General features: G+C 45.6%; 1 protein-coding gene across 1 annotated transcript in view; it reads left to right on the top strand.

The window, feature by feature from the left end:
• The window catches only part of LOC103674694 (transcriptional activator GLI3), a 249,333-nt gene that overhangs the window by 154,694 nt on the left and 69,291 nt on the right, over nucleotides 1-25,348 (top strand). Inside the window, exons 4-6 of the mRNA XM_040644426.1 lie at nucleotides 9,593-9,795; nucleotides 12,461-12,607; nucleotides 17,374-17,575. Of these exons, the coding sequence (XP_040500360.1) occupies nucleotides 9,593-9,795; nucleotides 12,461-12,607; nucleotides 17,374-17,575 (552 nt within the window). The remainder of the gene's footprint in view (nucleotides 1-9,592; nucleotides 9,796-12,460; nucleotides 12,608-17,373; nucleotides 17,576-25,348) is intronic.

Below are 25,348 nucleotides of genomic sequence, written 5' to 3'. Positions count from 1 at the left end.
TGTGTGTGTGTGTGTGTGTGTGTGTGTGTGTGTGTGTGCGCGCGAGCGTGCAGGGAGAACTAGGGGATGGAGGGGAGCACTGAGACAGGAATGCCCCGGGACCCCTCACTGGGCCTGGCTGGCCTCCCCCGTGGCCTCCCCCCTCCCCCTCCCCCCTAGAAATAGAAAGAATCCACAGGCAAAAGTGACTGTTGAAAGGGACAACTTGTTGTGTGAGGGAAGGAGGGGTGAGAAGGACAGTGTTCATTCACTGTGTTACCACAAACCAGTTGGGAAGCTCTCTAGAAAACAGGGCCCCATGAAATGCCCCAGAAGCTGACTGCTGAGAAGAGCTCTAAGTCCCTCCATCTGCCAGGCGTCCTGTTAGGAAAAGAATCGCAGCTGGACATCTGAACTCGTGTCCTAAGGGAGGCAGAGTGGTTTTCTTATCGAAGCGGTATTTCTGTGGACTTTGTGAAGGAAGATAGAACATATTAGTTCTTCTAACAATTAGCCCTTATATTTACATTAGTTCTATTATATATAATCTATTAATATATAACATGTAAGTTACATATTAAAATATATAATTATATATTGTATTAATACTAAAACTACATAATGTTAATTTTTTAAAATGTTTTTGTTTTTCTCACAAACTGTGTAGTAATTGGGGCAAGAAGCTAAAGAAGATGGTTTTTCATATTTATTACACATTGGAAAAAGATGTACACCTTTGTATGGAATATTCGGAATCTATTGGGACAACAAAAGAGGCTGCCAAAAATAATAATTTAAATACACTCTGCATTCCATAGAACTGAAATATTTGAAACTGATGACTGGTTATTTAGAAACCAGTTTGTCAGCTGCCACTCGGATCAGCGATCCTGCCTTCCCTCCTAACTCTGTCTCTTCTGCCCTTGTTTGTAAGGTGTTACAGACACGCATGCTATGGGATGTGGCCTTCTAGCTCCAAGCGTTTATTTGAGCCAGTAGTATTTTTGTTACGAACCCTTATTATAATAGTGCATTGCATGTCGTAGTTACTTGAATGGACTTTCTTTCTTTCTTTTTTCTTTTTTTTTTTAAGATTTTTTTTATTTATTTATTCGACAGAGAGAAAGACAGCCAGCGAGAGAGGGAACACAAGCAGGGGGAGTGGGAGAGGAAGAAGCAGGCTCATAGTGGAGGAGCCTGATGTGGGGCTCGATCCCATAACGCCGGGATCACGCCCTGAGCCGAAGGCAGACGCTTAACCGCTGTGCCACCCAGGCGGCCCTGGACTTTCTTTTTTATCTTATTTTACTTTTTTATTTGAGTGTAGTTGACCCACAACGTTACATGAGTTTCAGGTGCACAACAGAGCGATTGGACAAGTCTACGTTACGTGGTGCTTGCCGGAAGTGTAGCTGCCCTGCGGCCCGATAGAACGCAGTTATAATACCATCCACTGTATTCCCTCGGTTGTGCCTTTTGAATGGCCTTTCTTTTAAATTCTTCGACTATTTTCCTGACCTTGAAATCTCAATCTGTTAATATAGACCTGTATTTCTAGTATGGAATGCAGGTGAATTTTGTCAAATTATTTTTTGCAGTCTTCTCAGGAGGGAATAAAATCAAATTTAGCCACAAACAATTGCGTTATTCACGTGATACAAATGTATTGATATAGAACATCGTTTCGGTTGCCGAAGGAGATGACTGACAGGGACTGGAGATATTCACTTGGCCTCTCCCTTCGATTGGCTGAGCAGGGCCTTTCCTCCCCCAGAATTAACATACAGAAACCCATCGTCTGTAGTTTACTTTGAATTTACACTAATGCGTCAACTACACTATCTGCTTAACAGCAGTAAATATGTTATTATTTATGGTATCCTTTAAGCATCAATAATTTGCAGATCTTGGAAAATACACATGTATATGTATTCAATAATCTGAATTGAATGAAAATGGTTGAAACCACCGTGGAAAATATTGGTACATTTGACACATGTGAATGGGTGTATCCTTTTTTAAAAAATGGTAATAAATAGGGCACAAAGAGAAAACGACACAAAATGTACACATATAGCTCAGTGAAGTATAACGAGTTATCACAGAGTGAAAGCCTCTAACCACTAACCAAGTCTAGAAATAGGACACCAGCACCCCAGAAGCCCTCCGTCTGCACTTACCCACATACCCAGAGGTAATGTTTACCCTGACTATCCTAAGGCTACTCTTTAGGTCTGTCTGTTACTGACCTTTACCTAAGCGGGGATCACACAGTATGTTAGAACCTTTTTGTGCCAGGCTTCTTCCAGTCTACAGTATGGTTTTTTTCCCGCATTGCAGTTTGTTCATTTTCATAGCTTTTCACTGTCTTGTGCTGTGAGTTATTTACCCATTCTACTGTTTGTGTGTGTGAAGATTTTATTTTTTTTTAAGGAATGTCTACACCCAACCTGGGGCTCGAACTCACAGCCCCGACATCAAGAGTTGCAGGCTCTCCCGTCGGAGCCAGCCCGGTGCCCCACCCACTGTACTGTTGATAGATACTTGGTGGTTTCCAGTTTTAACGTGAATGAGTAACGCTGCTCTGAACAGTCTAAGAGATTATGGGGCTTGTACACACACCACTGTTGTCTCTACACCGCGGAAAGGAATGTGCTCATTTACTTGAGTTCGTTATGCCCAGCTGTTGTCCAGAGAGGTTGTGCCAGCTCATACATATGCCCATTGTTGGAGAGTTCCCGTCACTCTGAATCCTCATCGACACTTGGCACTGTCCCCTCTTTTTAATTTTAGCCACTCTGTGGATGTTTAATGATCACTCATGGTGGCTTTCATCTGCACTGCATTTATCGGCGATGTTTAGGGACAGTCTGTTAAAAAATACTAGAGAAACCTTTTAATATTGAGGGAGAAAGTGTAATTAAAAATACACTTTTATTTGATTGTATTAGAAGTGCATAATGCCCCCAAAAATCCGGTACTAAATATGTTGAAATATTGACATTGGTTAGATCCAAAGAGCTTGGACACTAGGAATAACTGTTTTTTAGTGTTCTTCAACATAATCTCAAGTTTACCATTTATGGATGTAAACTCCTCTTGTACTCAGACATAAATAGAAAATAAAAATAAGAAAGTCATTCTTAAAAATGCTTTGAAATGATGTTTCACCATTAAGACCCCTATTTTTTTCTCTCTCTCTCTCTTGTGTTTTGTTAGAGAAATTAACCATAGCTCTGAAATTTTATACGGAAGATAATACTCAGCACCCTGCATGAATGTGCACAGTAAACAATATTGTAAGCTTCCTCTTCAGTGGCCACTTCTGTTCAAATCCCGTCTACATTTTATAGTGCAATTCACGTTCCCTATTTTTTGTAACCAACATGCATCCTGGAAACCTGTTGGTGCTCTCTGACACGTCAGATAACACTCACTCTTAGACACTCGTGTGTGTACCTTTCATCCTATTTGGCTATAAACTCTTTGAAAGCAGGGACTAAAAGATCATATATTATGTTTCCTGAAATTCTTCCAAGTCCTGAGATCATAAAGGATTCTTAGTACGTGGATTTTCCATAAAAATGTATATGAAATGAACATATCCTTGAGGTATTCATCAGTGTAGTTATGCATGTAGCTGTTAAAAACTGAAATCCAGTCCAGTTTGTATGGTAAGTTAATTACCATCAAATGGTAAGTTTGTAAAAGACTGGAGTCAGTTACACCTTTGCGGGAAATATTCTTTAGCTGTAGCGATGATGGCGTTGGGAGGGAAACGGAACCATCTTCTCAGCTAGGGCTGTGGCAGTTCAATGGAGCAGGTGTTCACACTGGGGTGGACCAGGTGAAAGGCCCCCAAAGTGACAGTAGAGCCTCCGGGACTAGCGGAAGTTAGAAGCGGTGACCAGCCCTAATCTGAAGGTGCGAGTGGAGGGAAAAGTGACTCAGTGAAGGCTAGATCCTCGGAAGGGGTCACGCTTGCGCAGCTGTGGCCGTGGGGATTGGAGTGCCACCAAGCAGAGCTCCAGCCAGAGAGAGGAGGTGAGCGGAGTCAGTGCCTTGGCTCTTCCCTCCACCGCCAGCTCCCACCTGTGCGTCTCATCCCTAGACGCCAGAAGGAGGGCAAGCTCGCGGAGTCAGGCCGTACGGACCAGCCTTCCTGGACGTGCAGTGGTTGGGGTAAGGCTGGCAAATGGAAAGTATCCGGCATGACCGTCTGTACGTTTCAGGGTCACAGGATGCTTCTCGGGCAGAGGTTATCTGGAAGCTGTCCTTGAAGAGAGGAAAAGATGAAGTCCAGGATGGTGCAGATTTCTGACCGTGTCCAGCGTATTAGCCGTGGACGTTTTTGTTATTTGTTTCCGTCACTGGATGGAAAGCTAATTTTTATTATACATTTTGATTTATTAAAATTGTGCTTATTGAATAATTAATTGGTTGGTTAAAAATACATTATAAGGGATAACTCCCCTTTGTTCTCTGGTAGGCCACTTCTTGAATATGAAGAGTATCGACTTGTTAGACAAAGAACAAAATTAGAAAATAAACGTGTTATGTAAAAAACCCCAACATTTCAGTCCTCAGGTAGTTGGAGCCCGCGTGCAAAGATGCAAGGGGCAGGTGTACCTTTCCAGTGTCCCGAGCCATGTGAAAGCAATTGTAATAATCCAGCATATAAACCTGGTTTAATGCTCTCATAATGGGTAATGCAGTTGATTAAATACTGTGATTTTAATCTTGGCATTTTAGTAACCCAATAAGATAGATGAAAAGGCAGTAACAAATGAGATTATATAATGATATTTCATTCTAACTAAGAAGTCCAGTTATTCTCTGCAGTATGTGTTTTTGTTTTGTAAGTTTACCGTGGTATCCTGTTAAAAAATGCTCTAATAAGAATCCTCTACTCTTTTCATTGTAATCTATTTTCATGACCTTGTAAAAAAATTAATCTGAAGTCAAATTATCTCCACAAACACAACTTTATATGGCTTTATTGTCTTTTGGGAGAGTGCCGAAGTGATCCCCACCTTCTTTCTTGTCTGGAACTGAACTTTATTTCGCTGGGTCTCCGGGCGTTGGAAGAGCAGATGGATGGGCATGGTACAGGGGCGTCATCCCTGAGTGGGGATGCCGGGCCTCGCGCGCAGGACATCAGCTGCTGTCCCCCGCTGCGTCCTGACAACGCTCTGCAGCTTAGGCATCTGCTTCCCGGACAGTAGCTTGTGTGATTTAGTTTGGAGGGTCACAGGCACATTTCTACACTCTTCGGTTACAACTTACATCGCACGGAATCCCTGTTCGTGGTGCAGTACGACGTGTCAGTGTTCTTCCCAGGATGTCTGTTTGTTTCCTGGGTTGGTTTTTCTCTCTGTGGTTTGTGCCACGTTCAGTGACCAGGCCACGTATGACCCCAGAACGGGAGAGAGCAGAAAGCTACAAAGGCAGAGAAAGGCACAGAAGGCCCACTGTAATACATCTCTGTGTATCTACTAAAAATACAAACCAAGAGAGAGACGCCTCTCATTTCTTTTCCTGGTGGTACTGTAATCGTCAGCGAAGATTTTTAGCGAGCTTGGCAAATATATTTACCAGGTCGAGTTTATGATGGTTTGTGAAATGACCTATGTTATTTATATGGAAAATTTTGTGGGTGCCTTTTCCACCCCTCCCACCTCGTCTTCCTTCGACATAACCCATCCCTCTGGTCACCGTCTTCAGCGGGACTTCCGTACAACAGTGAACACATGTACCTGTTATATTTAAAGAACTTGACCTGCCCTCTCAGATTTGCCTTACTGTTTAAAACAACATAACTGATAGCTGACCTAGATGCCAAGAATTTGGAACAGCAAGGAAATTGGAAACAAGTTTCCAAAAGTCTTGGCATTTGGAGGTTTCTTTGTGAGTGTAGGGTCATGCACACAAACCAGTCTTGTTGGACGTTCTGACAACCACCGAGAACATCCAGCACCATGGTTACTGGGTGCCCCGTGCGCCTCAGTGGGGGCAGCCCTGGGAGGGAGCCACTGTGTTCCGTTTTATGTATAACACAACTTATCTTGAGTGACAGAGTCAGTGACAGACTACGTTCGGATCCAGTTTTTTTTCAAAGCTTCTGCATTTGCTTCCTGAGTTCATGTTTTTTGTTTGTTTGTTTTTAAAGATTTTATTTATTTATTGGACAGAGAGAGACAGCGAGAGAGGGAACATCAGCAGGGGCAGTGGAAGAGGGAGAAGCAGGCTTCCCGCTGAGCAGGGGTTCCGATGCGGGACTCCATCCCAGGACCCTGGGATCATGACCTGAGCCGAAGGCAGACGCTTAACGACTGAGCCACCCAGGTGCCCCCTGAGTTTTAACCACCTCGTGTGGTTTTATGATTTTACCTGGAAATCCAAGGAGGTGTTTCAGGGCTCTGTCAGGTTGGGGAGCAAAACAGACAAGAATGCTTCCACCATAGAGTTTGCTTTGAAAAGAGGGTTCCAGTATTTCAGTGTTTGAGAATCACATAGTACGCTGTATTTGCCATCCCTAATATGCATGTGTGTTTATTTATGTGCACGGATGTCTGTGTTACATATGTGTATATGTTAGGATAGAACATGTTAGTATAATATGTGTGTATGTGGGCACGCATTGAGCATTTATTTGACGCCAGGCTCAGTACATGGGGTTTGATTTAGATTAACTTGCCAAGCCCCCCAGGAGGTAGGAATCCTCCCGATTGTACCGTTACCGAGTAGGAGAGGCTGGGCATTGCAGATGATGTCACACAGCTAGCTGCGGTCCACATCCATTCCCCTCAGTGCCCAGACGCTTCCCTGGTACCACTGCTCTGGGGTCTGACTCACCGGTCTCCAGAATTCCTGACTGCCCCCTCACTTATTAGGCATTTTCCTGTTTGTATCCTGGGGATGGCTCGCCTTTGAGTAATAGATGGTTTGTTATTTTAGGGCAATTAATTAACCTAGAGCTTTCTTTTTTTTTTTTAAAGATTTTATTTATTTATTCGACAGAGATAGAGACAGCCAGCGAGAGAGGGAACACAAGCAGGGGGAGTGGGAGAGGAAGAAGCAGGCTCATAGCGGAGGAGCCTGATGTGGGGCTCGATCCCATAACGCCGGGATCACGCCCTGAGCCGAAGGCAGACGCTTAACCGCTGTGCCACCCAGGCGCCCCAACCTAGAGCTTTCTTATTTGCATTCCTGTCTGAAGGCATGTCCTGCCCCATTTTCTGAAAATCGGGGACCCCTGTCCCCTCAGCATCATCCCTCTGGAAGGGGCACGCATGAATGCGATGTTCACCAGAGTGAGTGAAGGTTCCTGACTTCACCTCCACGAGGAGCCAGCCCTCTTCTCTGCTGTCACTTCTTCCCGGAGTGCAAAGGGCGGATGGGGCTGGCGTCCTGTGGGGACGCTGTGACCAGGTCAATTGCTCACTCGTGGCTGCTCCTGGAACAGTTACCTTCAGTCCTCTTCTGGGAATGGGCCAAGCGAAGTGAGGCCGGTGCACGTGTCAGACATCCTGGGACCTGTGAGACGAGGAAAAGCTCGCCTGTCTCCTGGCGTCCTTGTTTCTTTGGGATTGGTGACCGCCAGCCCTACCTCTGTTAATTTTCATGTTGTTCTGGATGCTGATTTTTTTTTTTTCTCCCTGTGCATGATTCTTCAAGATGGACTCTCAGCCTCTAGGAATATTATTACTGCCCTTGTCGATTCTGGGATTTCAGAAAAATTACAGGTTACGATTTTTATCTAAAAGGAAAAAAAAAACCCGGTAAGATGTGCCACTGCCCTCCCTGATGTTGAGTCCGTACTGTTGCGGATCATACGACGAGCTCGTCTGGGAGCTGGCGTCTCATAGATTTCTGGGAATGTCTACTTTTCCACCTTTCTGCCATGCTGATCTCTCATCATAAATCTACAAATAAGTTTGTGTTTGTAGTGATTACTTTGAAATCGGACTGGAAAGACTGAGCTTCCTTTCCAGTCGAACGTGAATTAAGGACCTAGGGCATCCCATGGTTTAGATCAGCAACATGTCTAAGTGGAACTTAGGACTGAACCAACAGCACAGCGCTAACGTGTTTTGCCATAAAGAGCTAAAATAGGATAGGCTAATAGGCTGTGCCGATTTCTATTTCAGTATAAGTCATTTTACTAATTTCTGAGCGGGTGTGGAAAGCCTCAAGTTGTTTTGAGAAGAAATATCTGTTTTCAGGTGCGCAGGGCTCATTCTGCCCACATGTAAATTTAGAAAACTCTGGATTTTTATTTTACTTCACCAAAAGTGGCATCTGAATACCAAATAAAAAGCCTTATTTATTTATTTATTTATTTTAGTTCAAAGTGAAAAAGAGGAAGAAAGCACCCGGGAGCAAGCCCCCACCCCAATAGTTCCACCTCTTATTTTCTACTAAGGGGAAATGCAGGATCTGATCCACGCTGTGCACTTGTAGGGCTGGCTGCTCCCGAGATTATGTTCTGACAGGGTGATGGGGGCCAGCACCGAGGAGGCGTGATGAGAAATGCGTCTCCCCTCCCTTTCCTTTTGCACCCAAAGCCAGCGGCGTAAGAGGAATTCGCCCTGCTCGGTAGATCTGTCTCTATCACGGCCTCTCCATCGCTGTGGCCATCCCCTCTGTGAAAGAGGAAGCCGAGGCAGTTCACTGGATTATCCACACAACACATTTTCTATTAGAGAAGAAACAAGGCGGTTGAGGGGGGCGGTGGGGTGGCTACACACACTGGCCGTTCTGGAAGCAGCGGTCCTCAGGGAAGGAATCCCCAGGAGTGAGTCAAGGTATGGTGGGCTAGGTGTGTTTTAAAATTTAACGTCATCAGCTCGTTAAAACCAAGGCACAAGCTCGATCAAACCCCCCTTCTCTTCCAACTTCGTAGCCCCAAGAGGGCTTAATTCCTGGACGTAGCTGATCAGGTGCCGCTTGAAAGATGAGTGGAAGGGGAAGGGCGCGGTCAGGGCTGGCTCACAGACAGGAGGAGCTGTCTTCCAAATGGTGAGGCCCAGGTCCGTGAAACTGGTTTCACCCCCCATTGCAAGACCCTTGCAGTAAAGGTTCAAGCATGGACATAGAGTGTCTGATGGCACAATTCTTGCAGACTTTGGCAGTTAGCATCCTTCCTTTACGGGCAACTCTGCTGTGGGCAGGACCACATGCATTTGCAATTCTTTCTTTTTTAGTGCCACACCGTGAGGGTAAAAGGTAAGTTTTCAGGGGTGAAACTAATATTTGGGTCAAATGGAACATATAGTCGCAGAACTACTTAAAACTCAGATGCCCATGGTTTAGAATTTCTTGTCATCAGGAAAGCCAAAGGCCAACCTTTATTTCTCTGTATTCAGAGTGCCATGAAATTTCTCAGAGGTTCGTTTTCGTTGCCCAGATAATTGTGTACTACCATTCTGCCTGCCTTTGTCACCATGATTTTAAGGTCATTGTCCTGGACACATATATGCCTCATGTCTTTTACCCAAGGCACCTCGAGTTCACTTAAAATCCTTCTCATTTTCCTTCACAGACAGCCCCTGCCTGTGGAGACCATTTGTCTCACCCGGACCTCTTGTGTCTGCTCTTCTTTTTCACCCAGGCCTTCTGCCTTATCTAGTAGCCCAACGTATTCAGACCTGCCCTTCATCAGGATCTCCCCGCACCGGAACCCCGCTGCAGCCTCCGAGCCCCCCTTCAGCCCTCCGCACCCCTACATCAACCCCTACATGGACTACATCCGGTCTCTTCACAGCCCGTCCCTCTCCGTGATCTCGGCAGCCCGGGGGCTCAGCCCCACAGACGGTGAGTCAGTTCCCGACCGGCCCGTTCGCTTCCCTCCTCGTGCCCACCCCCCCACCTGGAATGTGGTTGGAGCAGCTCTGGTGTTGACTGAACAGTTTCCCACGTGCCGGATGCTGTGCTAAGTGCTTTAAGAGCATGCTTCGTGTCAACGTTAGGACACCTCCATGGGGGGGTTACCATCTATTACTGGCCGAGCAGAGCAGTGAGCGGTGGGGCCAAGGAGCTTGCAACGTGGCCCACTGGCTACTGGGCGGCAGGGATGGGACTCAAAGCCCGAACTCGCCGACTCCAGACACCTTGCTCCTATCCACTGTTGAGTCTGGAGCCCACATCCTGTTGGTCGGGCCCAGCTGCCGTTCACACAGCATGCCTGCGTAACCAACCGTTTTGCTCACCTTCCAGTGAAGGCTTTTCTGTTCTGCACGTCTGAGAGGCGTGTTTATACAGATGTGTCTTAGACCAGCGCTTCTCAGATCCCACTGTGCGCATGCACCACCCGGGAATGACGATAAAACGTGATTCTGTGTGGGGCGGGTCTGGGGGGATGCGGAGATTCTGCACGCGGGAAAGCTCGCAGGTGATGTCAGGGCTTTGGTCCGTGGTCCACGCTCTGAGTAGCCAGTCTTACCGAACGGGGTGGTCTAGGTCTGTTGCACGTGCCCTGCAGCCTTGACCATGCCCGTGAAAACTGGAAGAGGGATGCGACGGGAAAAGAAACAAACTTTGACTTTAATTTTATTATACTTGATGCTCATTTTAAGCTCTCCAGGGTCAAATTCCTGTTGGTTCTATTAGCTTCCCAATTAATTACTTTTCACAAGACTCATTAGAGCTGTGTATCCCATAACTGTCAAGTTATAAAACACTCCTTTGATGCAGGAAGAGCATTTCCCATCTCATGCACACATACGCAAACTCACTTGCCCGCAGTTGCTGGAATCTGAATTAAGGGCCAGAATTGCATAAGCCATATTAATTAGAAAGAGCAGATTATTAGCTCTCTACAGCAGCCCACTCGTCGCTGGGGCTTGTGTCACAACCACCCCCGTGCAGTCCATCTCACTGAGCAGTGTGACCCCACGCCATCCACCTTCTCCTTGCGGACCCTTCCTGGGGCTGCCTGGGCCTGGTGGGCAGAGGTGGGAAGCCATGTGGGATTTCTCAGTAAATCCCTACTCAGTTTTACTTCCAGAAGCAGGTGCGCTGCCTCAGTAGCTGTCCTCTCATCTCTTTCTTTCTGATTCAGTGCAGCGGATACAGTTACGAGGTACCTCAGGGATACGTTGTGCCATTTGGACGCGACTCGCGTTACAGAAATGGAAACTTAGTAAGAGAGTCAGACCCAAGTTAGTTCTCCTGTTTTGGCTTTGGTGTTACGATGGGGAAAAACGGAGCGTTGTCTCCATGGAGTACTTGGGCGTTTGCGGAAATGACGACACAGGAGAACAGGGGGAGAGAGGGCTAAGGGAGGCCAGCTCACGACAGACTTGGAGCTGTGCCTGGCTTGCAGAAATTTTCTTGGGCCAGTGGAAAGCGGAACCTCGAGTTAAAGCCTCTCGTCATCTATTTTCCGTAGTATTTGATGATAAGTATGAATAAAACATTCTTTGATTGGTTTCTTCTGCCTTCCTCTTCCTGCCTTTCAAGAAGTCTAATTAATAATCAATCAAATAGAGTCAAGTCATCGATGTCTCTCGCATGTAGGCTAAGAGGTTTCTGTATATCTGTATCTAGATATTTTTATCGTGTATAAAAAGGGTGGACACAGATATACATACACAGACCTAGTGCTAGAACGCCCATGTTTCTCCATAATAATTGTAAAGCTAACTCTTATTGATGGAACACTATGGGCTGAACACTGTCTCATTCATTGCCACCGACAGCCCTTTGGGGTGGTAAGAGGAGGAGCTGGGATTCGCATCGAGATCTTGGAGAATCTGGAGCTCACCCTCAGACCTGCTACAGTAGCTCGCTGCTTTTGCACATAAATTGGCAGTGGAAACAGATTATTATCCCCACTCTTACAGAGCTGACTCTTGCCAGTAAATTGCTCCAGATTGATAGGTATATTTCCTTTTTGATTTTGTAGTGAAAAAAAGGGGGGGGGAGAGCTTTAAAATTATGGAACACAAAATTGCAGCTTATCACCCAGTCGTGTGTTATTACAGCTGCGTTGTGTTTTCTACTCGTAAGCCCTGGGCCCTCCAGGTAATGAGAGCTGACTCGGGCACTCCGGCCAGGAGCTTACGGAGGTATTTTAAGTGTGTCCGGAAAGACATCACAGTGGTCTCAGTTGTCTACCACTGTAAGAAATGTGAACATACAGCGATTTCATCTAAGAAGTGATTTGATTGGGGGGGGGCACACATGGGAAGGAGAACATATATACATTTTAATCCTTTGGAATTCTTGGCTCTTTCTTTAAACTAGCCTCAAACATTTCATCATACATGCTATTTTTTCTTTTCTTTTTCTTCAGCTGTATTTTCAAATAAACTTCAGGGGAAAGCACAGTTTGAGTTAAAGAAGTTTTGCTAGAATGAGCCATAAAAGGAATTACTGATGTGGGCTGCATGGCCCACGGACTTTGGGATGCCTCAAGAAAAGTTTCTGGTTGACCTTTTCTGACTAGTCACCATGCTTTGCTTGTCTGCTCTTCTAGCCCCCCACGCCGGGGTCAGCCCCGCGGAGTACTACCACCAGATGGCTCTGCTAGCTGGCCAGCGCAGCCCCTACGCGGACATCATTCCCTCGGCCGCCACTGCCGGCGCCGGGGCCATCCACATGGAGTATCTTCACGCCATGGACAGTAAGTGAGGGGGCTCTTCTCTGTAGTCCTAGCTCATGAGTTGTAGAGAAAGGTGCGAAGATTAGGGTGACTGTCTAACTTTTGAAACCAGAGAAGGAGGAAGAATATTTGGTGCTCGACTTTCCTTGGTTTTCTAAGAAGCTTCTGCACATCTGGCCGTCCGGGGACTCCTCGTGGAGAGCTCTGGGATACCAAGAAACTGGAAGATGCAGGCGATCGTAATTTGGCAGACACGCAAAGAACTCTCCTGCCCTGATTGTCCTGAGAACAAACTAAAGGAAGGTGTTTGATGACATGGACCTACTTCACCCAGTCACTCCTTGGTTTTCTAGATTTTATGCTTTAAAAATTATTTTTTATTTTTTTCAAAGATTTATCTGAGAGAGAGAGAGCGCACATGCGAGTGAGGGGAGGGGCATAGGGAGAGGGAGAGAGAGAGAATCTCAAGCAGACTCCCTGCTGAGCACAGAGCCCAACTCGGGGCTCCATCCCACAACCCTGAGATCAACACCTGAGCCGAGACCAATAGTTGGACATTTAACTGACTGAGCCATCTAGGACCCTCTAAGAATTAATTTTCTAAAGAACCTAGTTTTTACATTTTTTCCATGGATTTATTTTGCCTCGTCCATTTTCTTTACATTAAAAATTATATTTAACTAAGACCTTTTATCTAGGAAAAATAAAAAGTGTTTCCCATTCAGAAAGAGCTATTTTTAGTGCATAAGAGTAGAAGATAATGGCATCCTTTGATGCTTTTTATATCACTTATTTTTGGACCCCTCAAGGCTTATGATGATTCCTTTGGGTCACTTATCTAGACACATAGACAAATGAGCCTACGGATATCACGGTTCAGAACATCCAAGCGTTCTTATTTATTTAGATTCTTTCAGTTCCGTTTGCCAGGTGCCAGGAAGTGAATCCAGAGCGTCGTCTGAGGTGTCCATCAGTGAAAGCCACTACCCTTTGACTGTGACAACCCTATTGCTTTGAGTAGGGTCTATGCTGGGGTCTGGTTGTTTATTTTTTTCCTGGTGGCCGTGCTTTTTCATCTCCAGTCTGTTTGGACTCGTCAGCTCTCTCATGCAGACTTCAGGTTTGGAGTGGAGAGAGGGTGATTGGTTTACGAACTTCTTAGGGCCATGAACGAGCGCAGCTGAGTTACGCGGGATCCCAGCTTGTGATGGTCTCCTTTGGGGAGTTCATTACCACAAAGCAAAAGAAACGTGTTCTGTCTTCTGCAGGGGTTTTGTTGTTTGGCTTTGTAGAATTAAGAGCTTACATTTCAGATTCATCATAACCACATTTCAATTAGGGATTGTGGGGAAAAAAAGTTCAGTGTTATTATGCAAATTAGTTATTTAAAAATCTGCAAATAAAGAATTAAAATAGGGGAGCATCCTTGGAAGGTCAGCCTGTATTACCTTCTATATTTGATGAGAATGTGTTTAGTCAGGCAGTGGCGGTTTTTATCTAAATAAAGGATGAAGCTACCCTTTTACTTTGTAAAAACTAATTAAAGGAATTTTAATTTGCCCGAGTATAGGGTAAATTGATTGTCATTAAGTAGGAATTTAGATGTCCTATGATTCATCACATAAAAAGAAACCTCCTTTTTCTTTGTCAGAATTTTTTATTAGAACAGAGAAACAAAACAATTAACAGAAAGCCAGATCGGAGGTCTCTATGTTGGAACAATAAGAATGTTCAGGCTTGTGTTTCAGAAGGAAACCGTGTATGATCAGTGACGTACTGGGATGCTTCTCCTTCAGCTGTCTTGAAAACGTTCACCTTGTGTTTCAGCTGTTCCCCTGTTGAGGGGATCCCAAATCACTGTTCCAAAATGCTGACTTTCTCTGTTTGCTTGGTTATTAGGGCGTTAAGGAAGAGTATATTAAAGGGTGGGAAAGTGCTTAAAATACTAGCTTCCTTCCAAAAAAAAAATGGAAATAGCATTTAGTTAAATATAACATAAAGAGCATACCCAGAATTTAAATCATAGATTTTTCCAACGGAAAAGCAAAAACAATGGTAAATCACTACCTTAGATGTGCACCTGCAGTGGCCGAGCCCCAACTGGAATCTAGCTGGTCTCTCCGACACACTGTTCAGGAGTCCTCAGTTGGCAGAAACCATAAGAAACGGGTTTTAGATGAAGATTTGTCTTCTAAATGTGCCAACAATGGGCATCCCTGGATTTCCATCATCTGCGGGACAGAGTGCTTGTATGTTGCATGTTAGAAGAAGCAAGTCTGCTTTATGGCTCTAATTCTCTCTTTTGGGATTAATGACCTTAAAAGACAGGAGAGAGTAAGTAATCCCTATGGGGAACATTCTAGAACTGAGGGCTCCCGAAAACCACAGTATTTGTTATTTGTGGAAACTGGCTTATGTAAGAGCCCATCCTGGAGGGAAAAACAGAGAGAAGCTGGACCAGCCAGGACACTTGTTGCGTCCTAGCGTCAGATGGCCACTGTATCTAGTCTGTGATTTAAAAAATTAGAGGAGTTCCAGGGATCATCTCTGTCTTCAATGTCCTGTTACTCTTAACTCTGCCAGTGATCCCTGAGACCCGTGGAGAAGGGTTATTGCGGAGGATTATATGGAAGTAGACAATAAGTCTGGAGTCCTTGGAGCCCTTTGGAAGTAGAATGTATTTCTTCACTGAAAAACTAGGGGCGCCTGAGCGGCTCAGTCGGTTAAGCACTTAAGCATCTGCCTTTGGCTCAGGTCATGATCCCGGGGTCCTGGAATCAAGTCCCACATCGGGCTCCCTGCTCGGTGGGGAGTCTGCTTCTCCCTCTCCCTCTGCTGCTCCTCCTGCTTGTGCGCTCTCTCACTCCCTCTCTCTCTCTGTCAAATAAATAAATAAAATTTAAAAAAAGAAAAGAAAGAAAACCTGTGATGAAATTAGACTCTCCTAGTAAATGTGAAACAATTCTGTGTAAGGCAGATGCCATAATAAAAGTAAGATGCTGATTTAAACACTAAAAGATGTGTATCTAGCTGGGATAGCTATATTGGTACTAGCCTGGCCTAAATTAGGCTGATAATGAAATTATTCTAAATGAAGAAACTCAATTTTGAATGTGTCCGAAAGAAATATTTGAGTAGGCACCATATTCATCTTTCAAATTGGTTTTCCAGTTTTATACATGGATGGTACTAATTTAACTTCCTAAGCTCCAGTTTGTGATTTATTTTTTAACTATAAAGTATATCTATTTATTCTATGATATTACCTATAGACTCTTCCATACTCATCGATTTCATTTCATTAAATGATCTCGAAGCATGTTGGGTTGTTAGCTTGTGTCAAGGTCTGTGATGAAGACAATATTCCCATGGAAGTTTCCAGAGACCAAGAACCTAGGCTTTTTTCGATAAAGAAGGCTTACCTTCTACTTCAGCATTCTGCGTACCACAAAACTGTAGCGTCCCCCTATGCAAGCATACCCATACTGTAAAATAGAAACCCTCCATTGTTACTCAGAACGCATCATGTTTCATTTGTCTCTTTCGGAGTGGGGTTATGTTCTCATTCTTTCTTTCAACTTCAGTTTGATGACTGCATAACGTACATGTGACCTTAGAAGGGACAGGAGAGTGGGCCTCTGGGCCACATTCATAGCTAGTCCCTGAAATTCACTTCTCTAATGTCTACCAAACTGAAGGCAAATAGGCATTTCATTTTTAACTCTTTAGGTAAAAAGCCTTGTCCTAAATCGGCATGCACTTAAGTGTGAGTTACTAACCTCCAGATTAGAACTGCATGGGAGGAATCTTAATAAAGTCTGAGATTTCTAATAATAAATGCTTTATTCCCTAGTAGTTCTGACTGGAGAAGCAAGGTCCAGAGAATTAAAACAGATTCATCAAATCTCATTATAATTCTTACATGGTCTTCCCCCCACACACACCTTGGAATACCTCCAAACAGACCACATCCTGAGATTTTCAATGTTTATTGGGACTTATGCGTTTAGATTGTAGGGAACTGAGGCAGAGTTCCTCAGTCTCAGCGCTCCTGGGGGAGAGAATTCTTCCTCGTGGGGGGCTGTCCTGGGTGTTGCTGGGTGTTCAGCCGCACGCCCGGCCTCTACGCACTAGATGGGAGTAGCACCCCGTGAACTGGGATAACCAAAGCACCTCCAGACGTTGTGACATGTCCCCTGGAGGCGTAATTGCCCCCGATTGAGAACCATTAATTTCGGATAATGCATTTATCAGTTGTTTCAGTAAAGCTTTACGTGTACATGGATCAGATAACTACAGAAATCATGGGGAAATGAGGGCATAACTAAGCTGAATTTTTAATCTTAGGATGCTTTAATTCATTTTCTCCTTCGGCTCATTGCCTTAAAATGGTGTGTGTTGGGATGGGGAGGGCTGTGTTGTGTAACTGTGGGGACCACTGTCTTTGTCGCTTGTGGTGAATTAATGATGGGAGTATCTAAGCAGCCGTCAGATTCATAAATCACTAGAAATGAGAGGGATAACACATGAAAGTCTTTCCCTTTTGTTTAGCAATTTATCATTTTGCCTGCACATTAATAAACAGAGCTCCCCCGAGGTAAGCCCTGGAAGATAAATATTTCTCCCTAATTTCCTCAATTGTAGCCAGTAGATCACAAGTGGGCAGAGAGGTACTTGTCACCGCAAGCTGCTGGCTTCTTAAACTTCTCATCTTCCAGCCAAGCACGTGGCGGTGAGTCCCAGGTTACAACCGCAGGTAACCAGGTTCTGTTTTGTTTCTCTGACAGGCACCAGATTCCCCAGCCCCAGGCTGTCAGCCAGGCCGAGCCGAAAACGTACACTGTCCATATCACCGCTGTCCGATCACAGCTTTGACCTTCAGACGATGATAAGGACGTCTCCCAACTCCTTGGTCACGATTCTCAATAATTCCCGCAGCAGCTCTTCGGCAAGTGGGTCCTACGGTCACTTGTCCGCGAGCGCAATCAGGTATGGATTTTCCTGAATCCGTGATGTGTTTCTTTGATAAAGGGGCAGTGCCTGACTGCCCCGCACTTAGGGGACTGACTCCCTCTGAGGATGACTACAGGAGCATGACCCCGGCCCTGACCCGAGATGCCAGTCACATGCCACTGCAGCGAATTCCAGAGCCAAGGACTGGGCCAAAGTGGATTTTTTTTGGCAGACTTGAGTTAGTAGCCCATATGCAGATATGTAGCTATTCCGTTACGATGGAGTCCCCTTTGTAGCGGCAGTGAGGATGGCAAATCCTTCATCCAAGCCCCTCTTACCGATTATAGTTCCCTGGAGAGAAAACCCACTTCACACCTGGTCGTGCAGCACATGGGAGGAGGGACAGGAGCAGAAAGCAGAAGAGCGGGGTGGTGTCATTCACCGTTGTTAATGACGGGGGAAAGGGGTACATTCGAGGAAGAAAGAAAAGGTGTCAGCAGGATTTTTAATCTAAGGAAAGAGAACTGGGATGACATCGGAAAGCATATCTGTCAGAGGAAACGGGGCAAACGAAGATTTCCTTGTTTTCCTATTAAGCATTTTTAGCTTAATTTGAAAGCCCTCTGTTTTGTCATCGTCCCTTGCCGTACGAGAACATTTTGACACTTCCTTTGGTGAACGTGATGCCTGCACTTGTACGTGAAGGTACAAACACAGGGTTCTGTGAACGTGCTTACTGTAAAATAGTTCTCTCCGCTAAGGATCAGACGTGAGCTGATGTCAATAAGTAGGGAATGCAAGTGATGAATTTTAGGTGTGTTTACACTGCTTTTATCAGCTAATCACTTACTGTTTTGAACCATGCTAGTTACCAAATGGTTGTTTTAGGCATCGAATTAGATCATGTTCTAGTTCATTAGAACATTCTGGTTATCCACTTTAGTTATCCCTTCCCCTAAGTGTTTCCTCCCATAATTTAAGAATTCGGTTCCTAGCCATCTTTTTGAACTGGAGTTTTGCAAACCGTGGGTGATTCCTTGCTTTAAAAGAACATATCAAAGGCTGTTTTCACCAGCCTTGCTTTGAATAAGTGAGGATTTTGTTATTAGTGTGTTTCTGTAAATGGACAGTAGCTTTAGTTCTCAGTTGATGGGTGTTCCATGATGGATATACACATTAGGGAGACCCCAATGGCCTGGGAAAATGATGTTAGCCATAGTAACACAGCCTATTTACTAGAAATGATGAATACCACCATTTTTTCTATAATGTTCTCAATTACAGTTTTAATTCTTTGCTTGTTCAATTATCAACAATACTCGTCGGCACCCCCATTAGTGTTTAAATATTATAAGTCCTATGTTGATGTGACGTCATTTTCTTCTGCTTTTCTTTGTTCTTTTAACGTGGTCCTTCAAGGGTGGAAACATGGAGCAAAGCACCTAAGTGCTGATATGATAGTCATCAGGACATGGGGGGTCCCGGGGTGTCGTCAGGATTGGCCACTCTCATCACCAAGGGAGGCTTTGGAGTTGGGCACATCTGTAGTCAGATTCCAGCTTTCCCGCCAGCTCTGCAAACTGTCCTTGCCCGTTGGCTCTCTGAAGTTCAGTCTTCACGCTTGTGAGCTAGAGACAAGGCAGCCCTGTGTCGGAGAGGACACAACTTATTAAAGCCAGTGTGGATGAGAAGTGCCGGGATGAAGTCCCCATCCAGGGGCTAAGTCTCGGGAGAACTGATCCCGGATGGTCCATTCAGGAGACGAACCAGCACGGCCCGGCCGTGCGACCCCCATGATGGTCCCAGGCTGGCTCGGAGAAAGTGTGCCCATCTCAGAACTGTAGCCTGGCTGTTCCCGCACTCCTGGCAGATATTCCCAGTGTCATGCAGACTGCCGATGACCGTATCTCAGTTTGCTGAACTTATGTAACTGTTATGTGGCTTGACTAGAAATCATAGCATCAAAGTAGTAGAAATATGGCACACCAGGCTAGTCACAAAAATTACATTCACACAGCATCACTGGTGAGCATTTATTTCTCTTGCTTCTCCTTAATTTTTCCCCCTCTGGCTCTCTGCCCAGCTAGCTTGACTTTTTCCAGCACCTCAGAGCCTCAGGTTAGAATATGGTGCAGACGGTCCCAATGTTGTCTGTCTTTATTCTTCCCCCCATCTTCCCTGCTTTCTTGGCCTGCTCCCCTCTGCCCAGGTAACCTAGTACCGGATCCTGACAGGGATTGATCCTTTCCCCTGCCTCCAAGGAGCTCCCACAGACCCTGCCATTCTCATTAGAGCTGGAAGAAGAGGTTTGCATTCAAGACCAGTCAGGTCCCAGGAGAACCTTCTATAGTCAGGGGGCCGCCGGCCACATGCATTCCTGCTCTTTCTTTGGATCCTTTCCATTCTGTCTTCTCTCTGGCAGCCTGACCTCTCACTCTTCAGTATCCGCCCAGTGTATGTTAGGAGCAGAGGTAGCTTTTAATGCACATAAGGTAATGCAGATAACCCAGGGTGACCTCGGCTTGCCATATGACACGATAATTAGAATAGCTATCATCAGCACCATTGGCCCATCTTATAGCTGGAGCAGTGTTCGTTAGGGCTTTGCTTGCCCTGTTCTTAGTTTGATTTTGTGAACTGAAAACTGACGTGAGGAATAATCAGTAAAAGTGGTGGGATCGGTGGGTGGCAGGGAAAGGGAGGAAGCGTGAGCAAAGCTAAAAAGGGTAGCTAACTGTGTCGAGAGGGAAAGATACAGAGCAGCGTGGACTGAGTGTGGGTGCAGGCTCTGCTGTGGGCCAGGTAATGTGGTTGGGGCGAGAGGCATGCTGCTTGTTTTTGTGTCACAGAGATTTGGAAGAGTGTACTGTTGCTCTTGTTTTACTCGTCCACATAGTGGGTCTTTGCCCGAGGAGGTAGGAGAAGGTCGTGTGCCGATATTCCAATCCCCTACGTGGCTGATAATCACATTTGCCACTCTTTGAAATTCCTGTATTTACGGGCTCGTCTGGTAGTCTGCTGTTTGTTTCCCCTCTGCTGGAGCACAACCGCCAGAGGGCTATGTGTCTTGTTCCTACTTGCACACCGCCCCCCACCACACCTGTGCCTTGTCACCTTGACGCCACTCAATGGAAATTTCTTGAGTGGAGAAATGAAGGAGCTCTTGTTTTGGGGAGGGGGGGGCTAGGGGCAGAGGGAGAGGAGTGAGAGACTCTCAAGCAGGCTCCGTACCCAGAGCAGAGCCCAACACGGGGCTCGATCTCACGACCCTGAGATCGTGACCTGAGCCGAAATCAAGTCAGACCCTTAACCAACTGAGGCACCTGGGTGCCCCTAATGGAGCCCTTTAATGAGTAATTAGAATTTTCATCAGCCCCTTCATTAAAGGAACTTTCTACCTGGCAGAGGAATAATTCTGATTTTCAGAATGTTACAGTCTTTATGAATAGTATATTAAATGTCTATAGGTTGGGAGCGATGGAGAGATAGAGGGATGGATACAAAATAAGGGGATAGAAAAGCAAATGTCTATCTTTGGATATGGCTCTTGTGTTTATATATTTAGTTAATAATTCAGACTGCTATAAAAATTCCATAGAAAGCAAATATTTATTCACAGAAGCCCTTGGTGTGCTCAATGATGTCTCACTTTTCAACCCTGTTGTCCAAGTGTACCTCACAAATCCTATTCTTTAAATATCATAACTTTAAATATCATAACGTTAAATATCATAACTAAAATGACCATTCCAAAAACCCCATGCACTTGGAAAGGTCGTTGTGAAATATTTGGCTGTCTCAAGAAGTTTTTTTTTTTAAATTATAATAATATTTTTTATTATATTATGTTGGTCACCATACAGTACATCCCCGGTTTTTGATGTAAAGTTCGATGATTCATTACTTGCAAATAACACCCAGTACACCATGCGATACGTGCCCTCCTTACTACCCATCACCAAGTTTTAACTTGTCCATCCCTCTGGAGACTCCCATCTAAGCCTAGATGATTCACATTTATCACGTACAACCTTTAACCTCCACTCTCTGTGGTTAAGGCAGGTGTTATAAATATAATGGCAGTATGGTAGAAACACCCTTGCCTCTGCTAATACCCTCCCCGAGAAATTACACCACTGTGAGAAGAGAGGGGTTTCAGATGACCCTTCTCTTCCTGTAGTCTCCAGCCAAAGGTAAACGGAATGAAGAAATGAGTAACCCACTCATTTCCAACCCTCCCGTCACAGCGTTCTCGCTTTGAATTTATGGCTAAAACGAAGATGGGCTTGTGTCCTCCGTGGTCTTGGGTCTGGTGTGGCCAGGATAGGCATCTCGATGAAAGTGGGAGTCCGGTGCCACGCACCGCAACGCCACCAGTGGGACAGGCTGTCTGGCCAGCACCGTGGGCTGTGGCTGGGGTCGGGACAGTGGGCTGTGTTCCGTGTCCTGCAGCAGCTACCGTCTCAGGTCCCAGGCCCCTGGAGGAAGCAGGTGTCTGTTGCCACTTGCCGAGGCAGGAGAGGAACCAGCTCCGCCTCCACAGCCGCTTGGCTCTGGGCTCACTGATGCTTGTTATAGGCTGGGTGGGACACAGCAAAGAACAGAGTGAAGGTGAATACTGACTGTGCCAGATGACCAGTGTCCTGAAACTCTGATTACGTCTTCTGAAAGAGGTGACAAACTTCTTCTCCCCAGCAGCGAAAGTGATTAATACTCAGAAAGATAGTTTTTATTGCCTCCCATATGTGGTCATTGGTTTTAGAAAGCACTTCATTTAATCAGTTACTCGTTCATTCCCCCCCCCATATTTAGCTGCATATTCAACTCTGTGCGAGTCACTGTGCTGGGTATGGGGCTACCAGGATGAACGAGAGGCAGGACCCCTACCCCCACTGAACTCCTGCAGGGGAAAAACCTCCAATCAGGTACGAATGAATGAATGAATGAATGGACCAGATGAGGCCATGGGATGGAAAGAGCTTGGGTGTTGAGGGAGTGTCAAGTTGTCAGGAACCCAGGGGCCAGACGGCAGTAAACAGGAGAGGCAGGCAGGGTCCCGGTTAGGCACAGCCCTCGGCACGGCCCCCAGGAGCAGCAGGAAGCCTTCGAAGCTCCCAGGGAGGCTGCACTGGTTTCGCGTGGAGGGAGCTGAGGCTCAAGGAGGCCAGTGGGCTGGATCAACAGCACTCCGCTGTTTTCAGCCAAGCCTGGTGCCCGTGCGGCTGACTTTGAACTTCCTCTTTCTGTCCCCAGGCCTGCCTGCTCTCTTAGGACTCTCCAATGGGAGGCCTGGCCAAAAGGATTGGTAGGAAGTGCTCTTCGTAACAGGGGAATAATAATTCCTGATGATGTTTTTGAAAAACTGATTATGCTTTTTTTTCCTTTTTTAAAGATTTTTATTTATTAGAGAGAGAGAGAGAACACAAGCAGGGGGAACAGCAGGCAGAGGGAGAAGCAGACTCCCCACTGAGCAGGGAGCCTGATGTGGGGCTCTGTCCTGGGACTCTGGGATCATGAGCTGAGCTGAAGGCAGACGCTTCACGGCCCGAGCCCAGGCGCCCGTGATGACTGCTTGTTCTCACCATCTCTGCATGGCCGAGCGGTTACAGGATTTGGGTACTTCCAGCCAAACCTCACTGGAGAGGGTGTCACTGCTATTCATGTCCACAGAGGTCTGTCTGTTTGTTTACCGGGAAGTGGCTTTTAAAGCCTTTTAGAACACTTTCGTCACTCAAAGCCCAATGGATTTTTGTCCAAAGCAGTTTTCACAGAGTGCGTACGCCTCGATGTAAATGTTGGGGTGACACTTCCCTGTTCGGTGAGTGTGCGGGGCTTACTCGGGTGCTCATTACTTCTAGGCTGCTGGGTTTTCCAGGAAACGTGCCCTGGGAGCTTCTAGGGACGGAAGTGGGAGCTTTATTTTTCTCCTTTCAAATAGAAGCACATGCAGGCCTGTGTGTCCTGGGCCTGCATAGACAAGTAATCATCGGGGTTGGCCTATTCTCAGCAAAACTGGAAAGAATTGTTCTTACTTGGAATGTCAGCCGTTGTGCAGTAAATTCCACAGCTGTAGCCAGAGAGTGGACAACCATAGCCGCGAAGTAGCCACAAGGTCGGTTTTGATGAGAATGCCTCCTCTTCCCCTCCCCCCCCACTTCCTCCTCTCTTCTTGAAGCCAGTGTCTCGCACTGTGGGGCCCTCTTGTTACCAAGCGCTGACAGTTGCCTGACTTTACCTCATGGTTTCATGAGCCAAAGAGCTAGGAGACATGGGATACTGGAAAGCAACTCTCCCTGTGGGGGTCTTCACACAGAAATCGCAGTATGAACGTTCTTAATCCCAGTGCCCCGGCCTAGAGTCGTCAAAGGAATGTATGCATTTCTTATAACGATGTTTCCAAAATTCACATCTGAGCAAAATACAGCAACCAAGCAATTGAAAAACACGTGTTTGTAGATAGTTAGCCTTGATCTTGTATTTAAAACAAGACATTTCCTGAGAACACAGAGGCGCCACGTGTCCGTTACTCTTCACGCTGGCAAGAGGTGGCGAGGGTTCTAGAAATGGACCTGGAAACCCGTGAACCTCTCTGCTGAAATAGGTTTAGGGGAGATGTGTGGGGCACCGCTTGCTTCCCCACAGCCTCCCCGTGTAGGGTGTGCGTTTACACAGAGGAGCCGGGGCGCTGTGAGCGGTGGGTGTAGCCATAGCTAGGTGACTTAAGGGAGAGCTGCCATTTTGGTTGGGAGTTCTTAAATAATCAAGTGGAAACGTTTACCTTTAAGTGCGCAGTGGCTGGGTCATCGCCTCTTGCCATCCCTCTGAAAGTGCCTCAATTTGTTTCCTTTATTTTTATCGAATCACAGATCTCTTCACTATTGTAATCGGCTCTGTTTGCCCTTCCATAGTAAACGACTGCAACAGGCCAAATTATGCCACTTTCTATCCTGTTCCAATATTGCATTATCCAGCACCCCCCAACCCCACCGATGTGTAGAATGCCTGAATTGTTTTTAAAACACATAGGAGGCTTATCTGATAGCCATTTTAGTGGGTTTCATCCATCTGACCTGGATATTAAGGACTGAAATACCTTTATGTATGGTAGGGTTGAATGAATGTTTAGTGAATGATTTCCTGCAGTATGAACTTTAAGTGTCCCCAGTTACATGTCGCTCTAGAAATTAAATGTAAAATGCTCGGATTGATCACAAGGTTTCTGTACAAATGTTGGCTCCCATTACTTCCTCGATATGAGAAAACAATGTTGTGAAAGTGAAAAACGATTATGAAATTCAGAGTTCCGTGTATTGACTATATCATAACTATCTAATTGCAAAAAAATATTTTTGGGGGGGACTATAAATGGGACATATAAAGTCCTTGGTTAAAACTTACTGAATTGATGTATGATTTCGTGTGTGCATTTTATGACCTTTATTTCGCTTAACATTTTCTTTCTACGTACACTCCAAATTTTAGCGAGATCGGGGGTAGTTGCTGAGATTCCCAGACAGGAGACTTCGAGATGAATGAGGCGTGACTATGTTATTTACTGCGCATTGAGAAACAGGGCCCGATTTGCAAAACTTGGCCATACTTTACAAAAGAGTACTGACAAAACTTTACCTCTGATTTTTGATAGAGGATAAATACATCAAAACGTTTTCAAAGATTCAGACTTTGGGAGTTTTCATTTTAAAGGAAAATAGGAGAACTGGTTCCTGCTCAGACAACAGTTTCTTTATCACTGTTAACTCAGAGCTGAACAGAAAGAGAGAACTGACCATGAGTAGTTTATGTCGATGT

The sequence above is a fragment of the Ursus maritimus genome, unplaced genomic scaffold, assembly GCF_017311325.1.
Source record: "Ursus maritimus isolate PB19 unplaced genomic scaffold, ASM1731132v1 scaffold_3, whole genome shotgun sequence".
Lineage (NCBI taxonomy): Eukaryota > Metazoa > Chordata > Mammalia > Carnivora > Ursidae > Ursus > Ursus maritimus.
This window is presented reverse-complemented; position numbering and strand designations above follow the sequence as displayed.